Source organism: Orycteropus afer, unplaced genomic scaffold (genome assembly GCF_000298275.1).
Source record: "Orycteropus afer afer isolate SDZICR_OR568_19922 unplaced genomic scaffold, OryAfe1.0 scaffold00123, whole genome shotgun sequence".
Lineage (NCBI taxonomy): Eukaryota > Metazoa > Chordata > Mammalia > Tubulidentata > Orycteropodidae > Orycteropus > Orycteropus afer.
In genome coordinates this window covers 1,736,432-1,754,445 of record NW_006921710.1, presented here as the reverse complement: position 1 = coordinate 1,754,445, position 18,014 = coordinate 1,736,432, and the positions used below count along the sequence as shown (strand labels likewise).

The 18,014-nt window shown below is 39.5% G+C and overlaps 1 protein-coding gene across 1 annotated transcript in view; it reads right to left on the bottom strand.

Moving 5' to 3' along the window:
- The window catches only part of MED27 (mediator complex subunit 27), a 360,792-nt gene that overhangs the window by 38,720 nt on the left and 304,058 nt on the right, over positions 1-18,014 (bottom strand). Inside the window, exon 7 of the mRNA XM_007944206.2 lies at positions 11,901-12,008. Coding sequence (XP_007942397.1) covers positions 11,901-12,008 — 108 coding nt within the window. The remainder of the gene's footprint in view (positions 1-11,900; positions 12,009-18,014) is intronic.

Sequence of the window (18,014 nt, the reverse complement as noted above, 5' to 3'; positions counted from 1 at the left end):
AGGAAAAAAAAAAAAAAACTGTATCTGAAAAATGTTCTAATAAAATATCACACAGGGGGAAGTGTGCACAGGGTTAATTAAGAGAGACCCTCCAGCCCAATTGTGGATTCTCAACACAAGCCATGTACACCCAAAGGGAGAATGCTGCTCTTTTCAAAAGGCGGTTTAAATATATTACTCAGTACCCTAGGGAACAGTGCCTACCATCTGGAACAGAAACGTTTTAGACAATCTGGTCTATTTACCTGGTCTACATTGGTAAGAAAGGGATCCAGTAACAATGGGCTCCCCCTTTTTGCAGTGAAAGCACAGCAGGTGGTTTGTACTTGATTTTCTGCTAGATTTATGCTAGAGAAAGCCATTTAAACAAGCATTCTGGAGTCAATGCCCTGCATCTTCTCAGGGCCAGGAAGATTTCAGAAATTCATTTCAGGAAGCCAGGATGGATCCACGTGAATATTTATTAGGTTCAGCTAATCTGCTGCAAAGGCGGGCATGGCTACTAATTTTTCTGCTGGCTGTAATATTAAAAAAAAAGGAGTGTTCTGAAACTGCAAACCTTCAGTCTAATGCACCAGAAATTATTCTGAACTACAATGTCAGAAAAAAGAAAGTGAAGCACCCCTCAGCATTAGGAAGATTTTAAAATGGAAAAGTCAGCCTGTGGGAACTGGTGGTGGCTGACTGCAACCTTAGGAGCAGCATCTTGGACTAGGGATTGGAATTTGATTTTTAGAGGTGGGAGGGAATGTGGTCTATGCTCAAGAAAATGGAAAACAAACCCCACAGATGACCAACTGCTTTAACACAGACACATCTGCTCTCCGGATAAATACATCAAGACTTCAGAAAACCTCTTGAGGAACAGGAAGAGCAAGTGAAAATAGTGTCAAATCAAATTTATTCAACAGAAAGGAAAACCTGCAGTAATCAACATCAGCAGGTAAGGGAATTCTAGCTATAGCGATGACCAACCCCATCACAATCTCTATCACAACATGCAAGGGCAGATTTCATCTACTGATTACTATATATCTGCCCTGCACTTTACCTGAATTGTTTTATTTTTAAATCTTTCTGAAGCCAGCTAGTTTAGACAACTTTTCTTTTTTTACTTGCCTTTGAAGCCAGCTGAGCTATGGTGAAAGCCTCTTATCATTCCTGGGGATGGGACCTAGGGGCACCATAAGTAATAAACAAGTTCTAACAACAACAAAAATCAGCCACACTAGAAGCACCCTACCCCTCTTCCTGCCCTCTTCTTACAAGTACCTTTCAGCCATAAATTCCAACTGGTTCCAGCCAGACCCAGGAGCATGCATAGACAGAACCACCTTGCCCTCTAACTGAAACTGAAACATTAAAACTCACATCAAGGAACCAAAACTCACCAGAATTGTCATCGGTGCTACACGGACCCATTTCAGAAGTGAGAGATCAGCCGACCACTTCCGGGTTAAGCTGTAACCCTGCCCCCTACGAATAAGGTATGATACCTCCCCCCAAACTATAAATATGTGTAACTTCCCTATTTCCCTGAAACCTATAAAACCCTAAAGCCACTCCCCTTTGGGGAGGCAGTTACTTAGTGGCTCTTTAGCCCATGCTGTCTCCATTTTACTTGCCAAGTAAAAACAAAGAAACCTGCTGGAGAAGCTTTCTGCCAGTCTTGACTATTCTTAGTAGAGACAGGCAAGGACCCTTTGAGTCCAACCAGAAAACTCTGACTCTTTTCTGTAATGCTACCCACAACAACCTGGGCATGATACATTATTTCCAATTCACAGAGGAGGAAACTGAGGCTCAGAGGAATGAAGCAATTAGCCCAAGGCAAATAATTAATGTATTGTGGAGAATTCAAAACCAGGTCTGTCTCCAGAGGCCCAGCTCCTTACCTTAGAGGAAGACTACCTTTCAGCTAAAATTCAACGTAATGCTGATTCTGAGCACTCCTAAACTACCACTTGCAGAGTTCTTCTGGTGACACTCTAAAGTTCAACAGTCTAAATCTGCTTTGAGGCTGCTAGTGTGACAATCAGGAGCTCTGGTGGCATAGTGCCTAAGGTATTTGACTGCTAACCAGAAGGCTGGCGGTTCAAACCCACCAGCCACTCCTCGGAAGGAAGACTGGGCAACGTACTTCCAGAGATACCACCTTGGAAATCCGAGAGAATAAAGTCATAAATAAATCAAAGAATAAAGGACAGGGACACACACTTGTGATTAGCATGGATTCTGGAAAGTAAGTGTGTGTTTATGATTCTGCATTATATAATTTCTATCACCGTTATGGTGATGCAGGAAGTCTTTTGTTCCATTTTATAACTACATACATTCCCTCAACTGGTAAGCAAAGACCCTAAAACTGAAAATAGAAGAATGAGAGGAGTTTATTATTTTAAAGGTACATTAACCACATTGGGTAGAGAAGCTTTCAAGTAACTGCTATGCCCAGAATCTAATTCTAGCCAATTTGATTAGACCTTGTTTTTTTCAGAGCATTTTACAAAAGATAAAAATAAAACCATTCAGACATTAGTAGTGTTCTATTTCGAGTACTCATACTGATACATGTGTATTTGTATATATTTATATACATACATGCATTAGTGCAATTAATGTGTTGAAATGTCTCTATGAGTCATAACTGACTCCATGGCAGTGACTTTGGAGTTTAGTGTGACAATCACTGCTGCTAAGAACCATTTAGTAGCAAGTGAAAATTTTGGCAGCATATCAGAAAGTTACCAATTCTTCACTTGCCTTTAGAACACGGTGTAATGAATTATAAATTATCTAAAATTGACACTTCCAAATAAAACTAATAAGTCTCACAGGGATTTCAACTTTTAAAGACTATTTAGAAGCTTCATCTTGCAAAGTCAACAGGTGATAAATATGTCAGTATGAATATACAGCTACAAACTAGCAATAGTAATGGATTTCTCCATGGTTACAAAGTTGTCAAAACCATAAGCTTCTCTTTGGCTTCTTCTTAAGCCTGCCCAACCTCTCCTGGAGAGTAAAAAAGTAAACAAGTCTTACCAAAGGATACAGTGTTATAGGTCTATTGTTCTTCAACTTTTCACTTTGAATCAGGACATACATTTGTTACTAAAAAACTGCTGAAAGCACACTTTCAGGGCATCCTCTGAATATGAATTAAAGTAGATACTCCTTCCCTAGCTCTCACCCTTCCCCACTAGGAGTAACAAGAGGCCATTATTCTGAAGGTCATCTGAACAATTTCAAAGGCTATAACAAATCAAAACGTTCCCTGCATCTAATATCAAACAGGGCTGATGCCAACACTTATTACAGAAATCAGTTTCACGCTCCCCCAGCCCCCTACACACACACACACACACACACACACACACAACTTTGAAGTGGGAAGAATGTGGGGATCAGAAATTACCCTGGAGACAGCTCTCGCTGTCTTTGAAGGTTTCCTTTGATACTACCATTTCTTTTCCTCTCTTAGGCTAGGAGGCTAAAAGCTTCCTCTTTTTTTTTTTTAATTGATATGGGGTAATTAATGAAGCTATAGCATTAACATAACCTAAATCCCCCAATAAGATAAATTCAACTGAGACACACTTACATGTTTTCAGTTAAGTCTGAGTGGGATAAAATCAGGACAATGGCTAGGTATTCATCCTAAATCTTGCCTCTTCACATGCTGAGTCATGGCTCTTTGCTATTCTCCGATTACAATGAATAGCGAGTTGGCAAGTCTTAAAGCATTTTCACTTTCTGTTAGCCGACTCAGTCTAATGATGCTCAGTATCAAAAATATGCACCACAGGTAAAGAGACCGGACAATTGGGATAGTAATGGTCAGTAGTGGTCGTTGTGACTGCAAAGTGTGCTGGGATTCTAACAGAGAAAAGTCCTGCCAGATCTGGAAACTGGGGGTGATGCTAAGCCACCACTGTAGCAATAAGGACAATCAATCCTTTTAGAATGTGCCAGTTGCTTTAGGTTTGGAGGATACAGAGGATAGCACAAGCAGAAATACAGACCCCTAAAAGCCCAAACAAGGCTCTCCAAGCAACATTCACTGTATCAGTGGCTGTCTCCAAGACTGCAGCAAACACCCCAGGCAGCCACTTAGACACCAACTCAGCATTTTCAGCAAATGCGGGGCTGCATCTCTCAAATAACAAAACTGCAAACAACAATTTGTTTTCTTAGACCACACCTCAAGCTACAATAGCTCCTTCCAAATGGTATATATTTTTGAGATGTGCCAGACATTTCAACACATTAATTGCACTAATGCATGTATGTATATAACTATATACAAATACACATATATCAGTATGAGTACTCGAAATAGAACACTACTAATGTCTGAATGGTTTTATTTTCATCTTTTGTAAAATGCTCTGAAAAAAACAAGGTCTAATCAAATTGGCTAGAATTAGATTCTGGGCATAGCAGTTACTTGAAAGCTTCTCTACCCAATGTAGTTAATGTACCTTTAAAATAATAAACTCCTCTCATTCTTCTATTTTCAGTTTTAGGGTCTTTGCTTACCAGTTGAGGGAATGTATGTAATTATAAAATGGAACAAAAGACTTCCTGTATCACGATAATGGTGAAAGAAATTATATAATGCAGAATCATAAACACACACTTACTTTCCAGAATCCATGCTAATCACAAGTGTGTGTCCCTGTCCTTTATTCTTTGATTTATTTATGACTTTATTCTCTGCTGCTTCTTTTGTTTCTCATCTCTTGTTTTTGGTACTCTACCTTTTTACTCGGGCTAAAACTTTTTCAGATCCCACGTATGTGTTGTAGGTTTATTCATCAGCTCTTCCTGTACATTTCTGGACTTCTACTGGTTGCCATATACTGAGGTATGTCCTAGGGATACAGAGTCATAGGGCAGAGTCTAGTCTGCCCTCCGGGAGCTCCTGGTAGATGTAGGTTATGAGATCTGTATGTCTGTAGCAGTTATTTTACAATTCTAGGTCTCAGTTTCCTATTTTTTTTTTTTTAAATGAATATGATAGCAGTACTTACAGCATGACAATGCTGTTGTTAGGTATCATCAAGTTGGTTCCACCTGAAAGTGACCCTAAGTTCAACAGAGCAAGACACTGCCCAGTCCTGAGCCATCCTCACAAGTGTTGCTATGCTTGAGCCCACGGCTGCAGCCTCTGTGTCATTCCATCAAATTGAGTGGCTTCTTCTTTTTCACTGACCGTCTACTTTGCCAAGCATGAGATACCCTCCTGACAACATGACCAAAGTATGAGAGATGAAGTCGCACCATCCTTGTTTCTCAGGAGTTTTCTGGTTGTACTTCATCTAAGACAGATTTATTTGTTCCTCTGGCAGTCCATGGTATATTCAATATTCTTTGCCAACACCATAATTCAAAGGCATCAATTCTTCAGTCTTCCTCATTCATAGTCCAGTGTTTGCATGCATATGAGTTGGTTGAAAATACCATGGCTTGGGTCAGGTGCACCTTAGTCTTCAAAGTGTCATCTATCCTCTTTAACACTTTAAAGAGGTCTTTTGCAGTAGATCTGCCCAATGCAACACATTGTTTGATTTTTGACAGCTGCTTCCATGGGTGTTGATTGTGGATCCAAGTAAAATGAAATCCTTGACAACGTCTATCTTTTCTCCATTTATCATAATACTGTTTATTGGTTGAGTTGTGAGTATTTTTGTTTTATGTCGAGGTATAATCTATACTTAAGACTGTAGTCTTTGATCTTCATCAGTAATTGCTTCAAGTCCTCTTTGCTTTCACCAAGCAAGGTTGCGTCATCTGCATATTGCAGGTAGTTAATAAGTCTTCCTCCAATCCTGAGGTCACATTCATTTTCATATGCAGCTTCTCAGATAATTTTTTCAGAATACAGACTGAATAAGTATGGTGAAAGATATGATCATGACAGACACCTTTCTTGATTTTAAACCATGCATTATTTCCTTGTTCTGTTTGAGTAAGTGTCTCTTGGTCTATGTACAGGTTCCTCATGAGCACAATTAAGTGTTCTGGAATTCATATTCTTCACATCCATAAATTGTTAAGATCCACACAATCAAATGCTTTTGCATAGTCAATAAAATACAGGTAAATATCTTGCCAGTATTCTCCGCTTTCAGCCAAGATCCATCAGATGTCAGCAATGATATCACTCTTTCCATATCCTCTTATGAATTTGGCTTGACTTTCGGGCAGCTTCCTATGTATTGCTGCAACAGTTTTTAAATGATTTTCAGCAAAATTTTGTTTGTATGTGATATTAATGATATCGTTTGATAATTTCCACATTCTGTTGATCACCTTTCTTTGGAATGGCCAGAAATATGAGTATCTTCCAATCGGTTGGCCAGGTACCTGTCTTCCAAATTTCTTGGCATAGATAAGCAAGCACTTCCAGCAATGCCTCCATTTGTTGGAATATCTCAATTGGTATTCCGTTAATTCCTGTAGCCGTGTTTTTCGCCACTGCCTCCAGTGCAGCCTGGACTTCTTCCTTCAATACCACTGGTTCTTGATCATATGCTACATCCAGAAATGGTTGAATATTGATCGATTCTTTCTGGTACAGTGACTTTGTATATTCCTTCTACTTCTTTCGATGCTTCTTGAGTTGTTCAATATTTTGTCCATAGAATCTTTCAGTATTGCAACTTACAGCTTGAATTTTTTCTTCAGTTCTTGCAGCCTGTGAAATGCCAAACATGTTCTTCCCTTGTTTTTCTTCTCTTTTTAATTTTTATTGTGATTTGGGTGAAAGTTTCCAGAGCAAATTCATTTTCCAATAGCAGGTCATACACATTTTGTTTCCTGACACTGATTGCAGTTCTCCACAATGTAATAGCTCTCTCCCTTTTGGTTTTCTAACTCCAGGTCTTTGCACATCTCATTATAATATTTTACTTTGTCTTCTCTGAGCTGCCCTTTGAAATCTTTTGTTCAACTCTTCATCATTTCTTCCATTTGTTTTAGCTACTCTATGTTCAACAGCAAGTTTTAGAGTGTCTTCTGACATCCATTTTGGTCTTTTCTTCCTTCCCTGTCTTTTTAATGACTTTTTGTTTTCTTCATGTATGATGTCCTCCTATTATCTGTCTGGTCTTTAGTCACTAGTGTTCAAAGCATCAATCTATTCTTGAGATGCTCTCAGAGACATTAGAAGGATTCAATAACCACTGTTGGCAATTTGCTTAGCACATTTAGCACAATTGGCCACCTGGCCAATAAATGCCAATATTGTTAGTTATTTTTATTAAGTACAAGATAGATATTTAAACACAGTTTCATGATGAAATAATTCTAGTGCTCAGAAAAAAATGTTCAAATTTCTATGGATACATTAATAATGATCATTTGTGCTATAAGCAGAGGCAGACTCAGACTTGCCATCTCTAGAGCCCATATTCACAAACACAGTGATCCTATAAAAGCCCTGAGAAAATGGGGACAGGATGAAAAGGAGGATAATATTTACGCCATGTGTTAAAAGAAGAGTAGGGGTTTTGTCAGGTGGACTGGGAAGGGAAACCATCCCAGGCTGTCATGGATTGAATTATATTCCCACAAAGTATGTGTCAACTTGGCTGGGTCAAGATTATCAGTGGTTTAGCTATTATTTAACGATGTAATACTGTCAATTAAATAATGATGTAATCATCTCCCAAGCTGTGATCTGATATCATTAGCCAATCAGTAGAAAGGAGATTACATTGGGAAATAATACCCTCAATCAGGTTACAGCCCTGATCTCATGTAATGGGGAGTTTTCCTCTGGAATGGCCTGCATCCCCTTTTATCTTACAAGATGTTAAAGAAAGATAAACAAGGAGAGAGAGGGACCTAGTACTACCAAGAAAGAAGAGCCAGGAGCAGAGTATGTCCTTTAAACCCAGGATCCCTGCGCTGAATGCCTCCTACACTCATGTGTTTGGATGCCAAACACATGGAGATCTCCAAGAAACACTGGGCCCAGAGATGTTGAAAGGAGACAAGGAGTTGCCACCATGGCCAATAGAGACAGAAAGCCATCCCCTAGAGCTGGACTCTGAATTCAAACTTCTAGCCTTCTAAGCTGTGAGAAAATAAATTTCTGTCTGTTAAAGTCATCAACTCGTGGTATTTCTATTAAACAGTACTAGATAATTAAGATACAAGCAAATGGCCTAGAATGTGCAAATGTATGAGAGTTTGGCATGTCTTGGGAGCTACGAGTAGCATATAAAGCTGGAAAGTAAGATGAGATGTATTGTTGTTGTTGTTGTTATGTGCCGTCGAGTCGGCCCCGACTCATAGCGACCCCTCCTTGGGTTTCCGAGGCAGTATCACTACGGAAGTAGGATTGCCCAACCTTCCTTCCGAGGAGTGGCTGGTGGGTTTGAACCGCCAGCCGTCTGGTTAGCAGGCAAGTGTCTTAGCCACTATGCTACCAGAGCTCCCAAGATGAGATGTATATAGAGAGTAATAAAACTCTTTAGCAAGGTGTATAAATGCTTCGTGATCTGACCCCTAGCTTCCTTTCTGACTTCATATGCTATTATTACTCTCTATATACAAGATGAGATGTATATAGAGAGTAATAATAGATGAGATGTATATAGAGAGTAATAATAGCATATGAAGTCAGAAAGGAAGCTAGGGGTCAGATCACGAAGCATTTATACACCTTGCTAAAGAGTTTTAATTTTATCTTATATAAAAGATACAAAAGATATAAAGATATCTTTATTTTATCTTATCTTTAGAGTTTGCAGAAGTATGGTCTACAAAACACCAATGTCATAACATACTCCCCCCAACCCAAGAAAGTTAGGAAATGTTACATACTATATATCCCTCTTGGAGATTCCTAAGGCACATAAGTGAACCAAAGACTCTAAGAATTTCTACAGTACAGAATCTTACTGAACTTGCACTTAAGTGTTCTCAAACTCTTTGACCACTGATGGCTTTGTATCTAACATTCATTATTATCCTACTTTTGGAAGGGCTTCTCTGGACAATGGGGAGGGAGTGGTTCAAAACAAGAAAATCAAACATTTGGATGTATACTTTAGGAAGACTGCTCTGGGAGCAAAGTGAAGGACTGACTGTGGGAGAGAAGTAAAACTGGAGATCAGAAGTAAGAAGGCTGGTGCACTTAATCAGCTGAGAAATAATGAGAACCTGAACAGAGTGGAGGTAGAGAGGAGGAGCCCAATTTGAAAGATATTTAAGAGGGAGAATTGTCAGAACCCACGACAGACTAGATACGGAGGACAGGAAAAAGGAATGCATGAGTAACAAGGCGATGGTACAGTTAACCAAGATAAGGAACCAAAACCCAATCAAACTCACTGCCATCAAGTCGTATCTGACTCATAGCGACTCCTCCTTGGGTGTCTGAGGCAGTATCACTACAAGATTGCCCAATCTTCCTTCCAAGGAGTGGCTGGTGGGTTTGAACCACCAGTCTTCTGGTTAGCAGTCAAATGCCTTAGGCACTACACTACCAGAGCTCCCACGATAAGCAACAGAGGAGGAAAATTGAGTAAGGGAAAGAAATGAGTTTAATTTTAGACATGCTGAACCGAGGTACAGTCAGGGGATCTGTAGGAAACACAGGACTGCAACTCAAAGGAGAAGTCTGGTTTAGAAACAAATCACTATTGATCCCTGTGTGGGTGATACATGAAGCGGGGAATGGGCAGAGGAACCTAGGAGTCAAGGGGTAGATGGGAAAGAAGGAATTGCCTAAACAGCTGAGGAGTAATCAGAGAGAAATTTTAGAAGCATACTTATGAGAATATTTTCCACTTCCCTTGTTTTAAGTGCAGAAAAAAAATACTAGTTATCATCTATTGAGAATTTAATAGCAGGCAAAGGGCTAAGTGGTCTTTACATGCATCATTTCAAACACTTTCAGTAAGGGGCATTCAATTAAATAAATATTACATTACAAATATCATGCAACCTAGGTAAAAATCTCCATTCCTTCTTATAATCTAGATACTAGATTACATGGAGATTCCTAAGGCACATAAGTGACCTAAAGGCTCTAAGGATTTCTACCTGACTTCTTCTACAGTAAAGAATCTTACTGAACTTTCACTAACCTAGTGTTTTCTGAAACTTTTTGATCATGGACGGCTTTGTATCTAACATTCATTAGTATCTAACATTCATTAATATCCTACTTTTGGAAGGACTTCTCTGGGCAATGGGGAGATGGTGAAAACAAGAAAATCAAATGTTTGGATGTATACTTTAGGAAGTCTGCTCTGGAAGTTTAGTTTTTTTATGCATTTATTCTTTATCTCCCCAATTCACTTGTAAGTCCTTTGAGAGCAAGGGCTATGTTTCATTCTAGGAAAGACTATTAAGTTATAAACCTTGAAAAAACCAATAAGAACCATACTGCTAAGTGACCAAAGACCCAGGGTCTCTTTGGCAGGTTATATACACTATTCCAGGAGCTCTGATAGTGACTAAGGCACTTGACTGCTAACCAGAAGGCTGGCGGTTCAAACCCACCAGCCACTCCACAGAAGGAAGGTTGGGCAATCTATTTCCATAGTGATACTGCCTTGGAAACCCAAGGAGGGGTCGTTATGAGTCGGGACCGACACGACGGCACATAACAACAACAACAACAACATACACTATTCCAGTGTGGCTTCTGCTGCTAACGATTTAGAGTTTTCCTTTGGGGATTACCTTCAGAGCATGTTAATCATGAACACAGATCACGCCTTCCTTGATTATCCACATTATTCTCCACACTTACTCCAACTTTCTGGTTTTTCCAAAAGAGGAGGAAAAAAAAAAAGTCTCCCCTCAAGGAATGACTTATTAGGAATGGGGATATTTAAGAGAACTTAGCAGAGTCCTTGGAGTAAGAGTAGCTTCCAACATAGATGACACTCATGTGGAATGTGAAAATGCTAGCTTACTTTTTTTTCAAAATACAAATTGCATTACTTTATGGGTCATACCACCTATATCATACACTGCTATGTGCTAAGCTACATTTATCACCTTTTTGTGAAGACTATTCTAGCCTCATTATAATGTGGCCTTTGGGTGGTGAGTGTTAGTACTAACAAATTTTTAAATTTTAATGGGATTCACGAGGAGAATGGAAAGCTCCTGAGAGTAGGGGAGATGAAGGCTTAGTGCTGGGAACTGACCAGGGTGATTGGCGGGGATGGGGTAGGGGGATGTTATCTGTCATTATACTCTGGAAGCAAACAAATGAAGGCTGTCAGCTCCCATTAGCATCCTCTGATGCTCTCTACAGAGCCATATGGAGTGTGTGCAGGCAAAAGATTAGGGGTTTACACGGCTGAACTTTCCATGGAACAAGCCACCCACGGAAATAACTTACTTTTTTTTCAATAGCAGCTATTTAGTATATGCCACTGTGGACAAGTAACTTCCTGAGGGCTACTGGGGAGTTTCATGGAAAAAGACAGTCACCAAGTTATATATTAAACTACGTTGAATTTTCCTCGTGGTTCTAGGAAAAGCAAAATGTTGAACTCTAGGATACTGATGTGCTGCTAGACTTGGCAATAATAATAATAATAATAATAATAACAACAATAATAATAATAAAATCCATTTCCTCAGAAGACACATTTAATGAGGCACCTAGGGTCTAAGGTGATAAATTAGAAATTCAACTAAGGGCATCAGGCTTAGAGGAAAAAGCAGGAGCTTGATGAAAAATGCAAGCAGAGAGAATGAAATATTTTCTGTAAAGTGTTCATCTTCATGCTGACATATCTATGCTTGCTGATCATTTCAGCTATGATTGCTAAGTTTTTAATGTCACTCATCTGGGACTCTACTACATTTGTTCTGGGATACTGGAAATTAAGAAAAACAGAAGACTCCAGAAGGCTTACCTTGCCATCTTCTGTGTACACATTTTCATTATATCCCTTTACTATTGTTCGATCAATGAACAGGCTCCGCATGACGACAATCACTTTCAACACCTTTCCCAAGGTCACCTGTCAAAACACATATGTGAAAACTTACCCTTGAACCTGCAAATCACAAGTTGGCAAAACTACAAAAAAAAAAAAAAAAAAAGCTCATCTATCCATCCTGCTCCTGAAAGATGTACCAGAGGACATTTTGTGATAAGGCATGGAATTCCCCTTGTGCTGTCTTCCTAGCACATTTAATAACAAACTCTCAACAATGACAAGTTCTTCTTACAATTCCTTCAAGATGTAGTGGGTCCTAACTCACCTATCTGCCTTGAATTTATTTATATTTTTGGTTCAAAAACTCTCAGGATAAGTTTCACATAGTCTATCTGGTAAATAAAGTAAAATTTCCTTTTTGTCCCCCTGCCTTAAGAGTACCTTCTTCAAGCCTGATGGAACCCCCTGAGACTATGGCCCCTGGCTGCCCTTCAGGTCTGGAATTGAACCCACTCCTGTGGCTTCCAGCCAAACAAAAAGACAGGCATATCAGCTGAACACTTACATTAGGTGGATATCCTCCCTTGGAGAGAACAATCATGGGAGAATAGAAGGGCTGTGTATGCACAGGAAGACAGCTCAGGGAGCAGGAGTGCATGGAGGGAAGGTGCAGTGTAGTAATTTACATAGTGTGGTTTTTCTAGCTATAAGTCTTTGTAAACTCCATGGTGGAATTTGCTGTGAGCAACTGAGTAGTTCCTGATTGTTAAAGTTATCCACCTGGGGTATTTCTGTTGGGAGCAGCACAAAGTAATTTTCTGGGAAGTTCACTCTCTCTCAGGTGTTTAGAATTATGATGTTGGGATTGGTTAGTTTGGCTACTCTGTCAGGCTCAAAAGGAGCCCTCCTGCAGGCAGAAGGAATCTCTCATTGCTGACTGAGAGATGCGAGAGACAAGCATTGCTGAGAGAGACCTTGAGAGAAATGTGCTAGTGAGAGAGACCTCAAGTGACACGCGCTGCCAAGAGTGACACTGAGAGACACGCACTGCTGAGAGAGACTGAGAGTTGAGGGATGGCAGGCAGAGAGCGACTGAGTGTGTTCTTGAAATTGAATTGTAGCCTGTTGCTTCCCTAATAATCCCCATAATCTGTGAGTTCTGTGTGGCCACTGCAGCGAATTATTGAACCCAGCAGAGAGGTGGTGGGTGCTATGGGAGGAATGGTTGGTGTTAGGGTTGGTGAAAGGGCTGGAGGGAGGCAGCATGTCTGGCCTCACAGGAATAGGCCTTGGGCTACTGATGGTAATTCTGTATTCCTCTTGTGGGGTAAGAAGAGGTCAGAAGATGGCACCTCCCTGCCCCTTTGGCAGAAGGATACAGAGAAGAGGTAACTATGGGGAGGAAGTGGGGGGGGGAGCTGTTGCATTGTGGTAAATTGTAGTCAATGTCATGAGACAAAGTGTATGTGAGTTGCTGTGTGGAAAGTGAATTTTCTCTGTAAATTTTCACCCAAATTACACACACAGACACACAGACACACACAGAGTACCTTTTTCAAAGGATATCCTATAATTCTGGCAGTCTAAGATTTAGTGAACATATCTGTATTCATATTAAGTCTTGGCCCTATGTGTACCCATGAACTATGTGAAGATTACAATATAGTGAATATAAGATAAACACCACCAAATACCCTTGGCTGAACTATGCATTTGAAATACCTGGCATAAACTAGAGAAGCAATACCAATGTCACTGGTATTTCAAATACCAGCAGAGTCACACATGGTGGACAGATTTCAGCGGAGCTTCCATACTAAGAGAGACTAAGGAGGACCTGGCAATCTACTAGTGAAAAGAACTGGCCAGTAAAAACATTATGAATAACACAGGAACACTGACTGATATAGTGCTGGAAGATGAGCCCCTCTGGTTGGAAGGCACTCAAAATACAACTAGGGAAGAGGTGCCTCCTCAAACTGAGTTGACCTTAATGATGCAGATGCAGTGAAGCTTTTGGAAGCTCAATTTGCTGATGTGGCATATCTCAAAATGAGAAGAAATAGACAAACATCCATTAAAAATTGGAACATGGAATGTATGAATTATCAATCTAGAAAAATCAGAAGCTGTCAAAAACAAAATGAAATGCATAAAGATCAATATCCTAGGCATTAATGAGCTAAAATGGACTGATAGTGGCCATTCTGAATCAGACAATCATATGTTCTCTATGTTGGGAATGACAAATTGAAGAACAGCACATATTCAATTGTCAAAAGGAACATGTCAAGATTGATCCTGAAGTGCAATGCTATCAGTGATAGGATAATATCCATTAAAAACAAAATAAAACTGGGAGCTCTGGTGGCGTAGTGCCTAAGGCATTTGACTGCTAATCAACAGGCTGGCAGTTCAAACCCATCAGCCACTCCTTGGAAGGAAGGTCGGGCAATCTCCTTCCTCAGTGATATCACCTTAGAAACCCAAGGAGGGGTTGCTAAGAGTCGGAACGGTTTCGATGGCAATGTGTTGCGCTGTGTTATAAGAAAAACTAGTTAATATGACTATTATTCAAATTTATGCACTAATGCCAAACATGAATTAAGATTTTTACCAACCTTTGCAGTCTGAAAATGATCAAACATGTAATCAAGAGGCGAAATTACTCATGACTGGAACAGGAAAAGCTGGAAACAAGGAAATAGGACTGGAGTTGGAAAATATGGCCTTGGTGATGGAAACAATGCCAGAGATGACATGATAGAATTTTGCAAGACCGATGACTTATTTGTTGCAAATACCTTTTCAATAAAGGTAACTATACACATGTGGTCCTCACTAGATGGAATGCACAGGACTCAAATCAACCACATCTATGAAAAGAGACAATGGAGAAGCTCAATATCATCAGTCAAGACAGTGCCAGGGGCCAAGTGTGGAACAGACCATCAATTACTCCTATGCAAGTTCAAGTTGAAGCTGAAGAAAATTACAACAAGTCTACAAGAACCAAAGAATGACCTTGAGTATATGCCACCTGAATTCAGAGACCATCTCAAGAGCAGATTTGACACACTGAACACTAATGACCAAAGACCAGATGAGTTATTGGATGATATCAAGGGCATCGTACATAAAGAAAGCAAAAGGTCATTAAAGAGACAAGAAATAAAGAAAAAGCTAAAATGGATGTCAGAAGAGACTATGAAACAATCCTCTTGAATGTAGAATAGTTAAAGTGAATGGAAGAAATGAAGTAAAAAGGCTGAAGAGAAGATTTCAAAGGGCAGCTACAGAAACAAAATAAAGTATTATAATGGTATGTGCAAATACCCGAGTTAGAAAACCAAAAGGGAAGAACATGCTTGGCACTTCTCAAGCTGAAAGAACTGAAGAAAAAAATTTAAGTCTTGAGTTGCAATACTGAAGGTTTCCAGGGGCCAAGTATTGAAAGATGCATAAAGCATACAAAAAAAAAAAAAAAAAGATGGAAGGAATACACAGAGTGACTGTACCAAAACGAATTGATCAATATTCATTCATTTCAGGAGGTACCATATAATCAAGAACTGATGATGGTATTGAAGGAAGAAGTCCAAGCTGCACTGAAGGCACTGGCAAAAAACAAGGCTCCAGGAATTGATGAAATACCAACTGAGATGTGTCAACAAATAGATGCAACACCAGAATCACTCACTCATCTATGCCAAGAAATTTGGAATACAGTTACCTGGTCTACTGACTAGAAGTGATCCATATTTCTGCCCATATTGAAGAAACAAAGTCCAGGAGAATGTGAATATTATCCAACAATATCATTAACATCACACACTAGTAAAATTTTGCTGCAGATAATTCAAAAACGTTTGCAGCAGTATATTGACAGGGAATTTCCAGTTTCAGAAGAGGATGTGGAACGGGGGATATCACTGCTGACAAGGATCATAAGCATACACCAAGAGACAGTCGTTTGAACAGAACAAGGAGATACTGCATGGTTTAAAATCAAGAAAGGTATGCATCACAGCTGTATCCTTTCACTGTATTTATTCAACCTGTATGCTGATCAAATAATCTGAGAAGCTGGGCTATATGAGAAAGAATGACACATCAGGATTGAAGGAAGACTCATTAATACCTGGTGATATGCAGATGACACAACCTTAGTTGCTGAAAGAGAAGAGGACTTGAAGCACTGACTGATGAAGATCAGACATGCCTTCAGCATGGATTACACCTCAACATAAAGAAAACAGATATTCTCAGAACTAGACCAAAAAGCAACATCACAATTAATGAAGAAAAGATTGAACTTGTCAGATCAAAAATTTCATTTTTTACTTGGATTCACAATCAATGCCCATGGAAGCAGCAGTGAAGTAATCAAGTGATGTATTACATTGGGTAAATCTGCTGCAAAAGCCCTCTTTAAAGTGTTGAAGAGCAAAGATGTCACTTTGAAGACTAAGCTGCACCAGACCCAAGCCATGGCATTTTCAATTGTCTCATATGCATGAGAAAGGTGGATAATAAATAAGGAATACCGAAGAATTAATGCCTTTGAATTATTGTGTTGCTGAAGAATATTGAATGTTTCACGGAGTATCAGAAGAACAAACAAATCTGTCTTGGAAGAAGAATTCTCCTTAGAAGCAAAGATGACTAGCCTTCATCTCACATACTTTGGACATGTTATCCGGAGGGACCAGTTTCTGAGAAAGACACATCATGCTTGGTAAAGAAGAGGGTCAGTGAAAAAGATGAAGATCATCAGTGAGATGGATTAACACAGTGCATGCAACAATGGGCTCAAATATAACAGTTATTGTGAAGCTGGCACTGGATGGGCAGTGTTTCATTCTATTGTATACTGAGTCACTATGAGCCAGAACCAACTTGATGACACCTAACCAACAACATAACTGAATCTGACCTCCAAAAAAAGAGAGAAACATAATCCTAGAAATACATTTAAATGCTTTTACTTTCTCAGAACATAAGTCTGTATTATGGAGGAAAAAAACAAAAAACCTAAAAAAGAGTACAGCTTCATTTATGCCAGGGAAAAAGTAACCTGCTGTGTTTGTTGGAACAGGATCAGCTATAAGAATAGAAATAGTACCTTCCTTTCTTCTGGGGCTCACGTAACTCTCCTGATAATTTTCTAACCATCTTCGTTTCATTGCACAGAATAGACCTTAGAGGCAGACCCTGTACAAGAAAGACCAATGCCAGGTCTGTAGTTTGGGTTGTTTCCATGAGGCTCTGACATTACAGAATTTAGCTAAAAGAAAGCCCGGTTTATCCCAGTAAGACTAGATAGAGCCTCAGCCTCAAACATCATCTTGATCCTTCAACTTGCAGTCAGTTTTTGGGGATGCCACCTTCAACTATCCTTTCCTTATTCCCTCATTTCTTGCTTTTACGAATGCTTGTCCCCTGGCACAATCTTGCATTTTATTGATTAGTTCTAGGCATCAGTACATGTCCCTACCACCTCTTCAATAACCTTAAATGCTACGTTGATGTCTTTATTTTTGTACAACTAAATTGGTACAGAATATAACAGAGTAAAGGAGCTCAGATGGCATAGTGGGTAAAGCATTTGGCTGCTAACCAGAAGGTCAGCAGTTCAAACTCACCAGCTGCTCTGTGGAAGGAAGATGAGGCAATCTACTGCCATAAAGACTTGTGGCTTTAGAAACTCAATGGGGGTTGCTATGAGTTGGAAGTGACTCGATGGCAGTGGGTTACAAACAGAGTAAGAAAAAAATATGATACATTTATTCACACTTAAGAGAACATTAAAAAAATTTCTGTAGCACTTTTTTTTTTCTTTCTTTCTAATTTTTATTGTGATTTGGGTGAAAGTTTACAGAGCAAATTCATTTCCCATACAGCAGTTTATACACAATTTTGTTTCATGACATTGACTGCAATTCCCCACAATGTAAAAGCTTTCTTCCCACCTCTTCCCTGTAGTTATTTCTTCCCTGTGTCCTACACGTTCCTGCCTACTGAGCTATCTCCCTGTGCAAATACTGCCCTTCTGTTCTCCCATGATTGATTGTGCTAAGGAGTGTA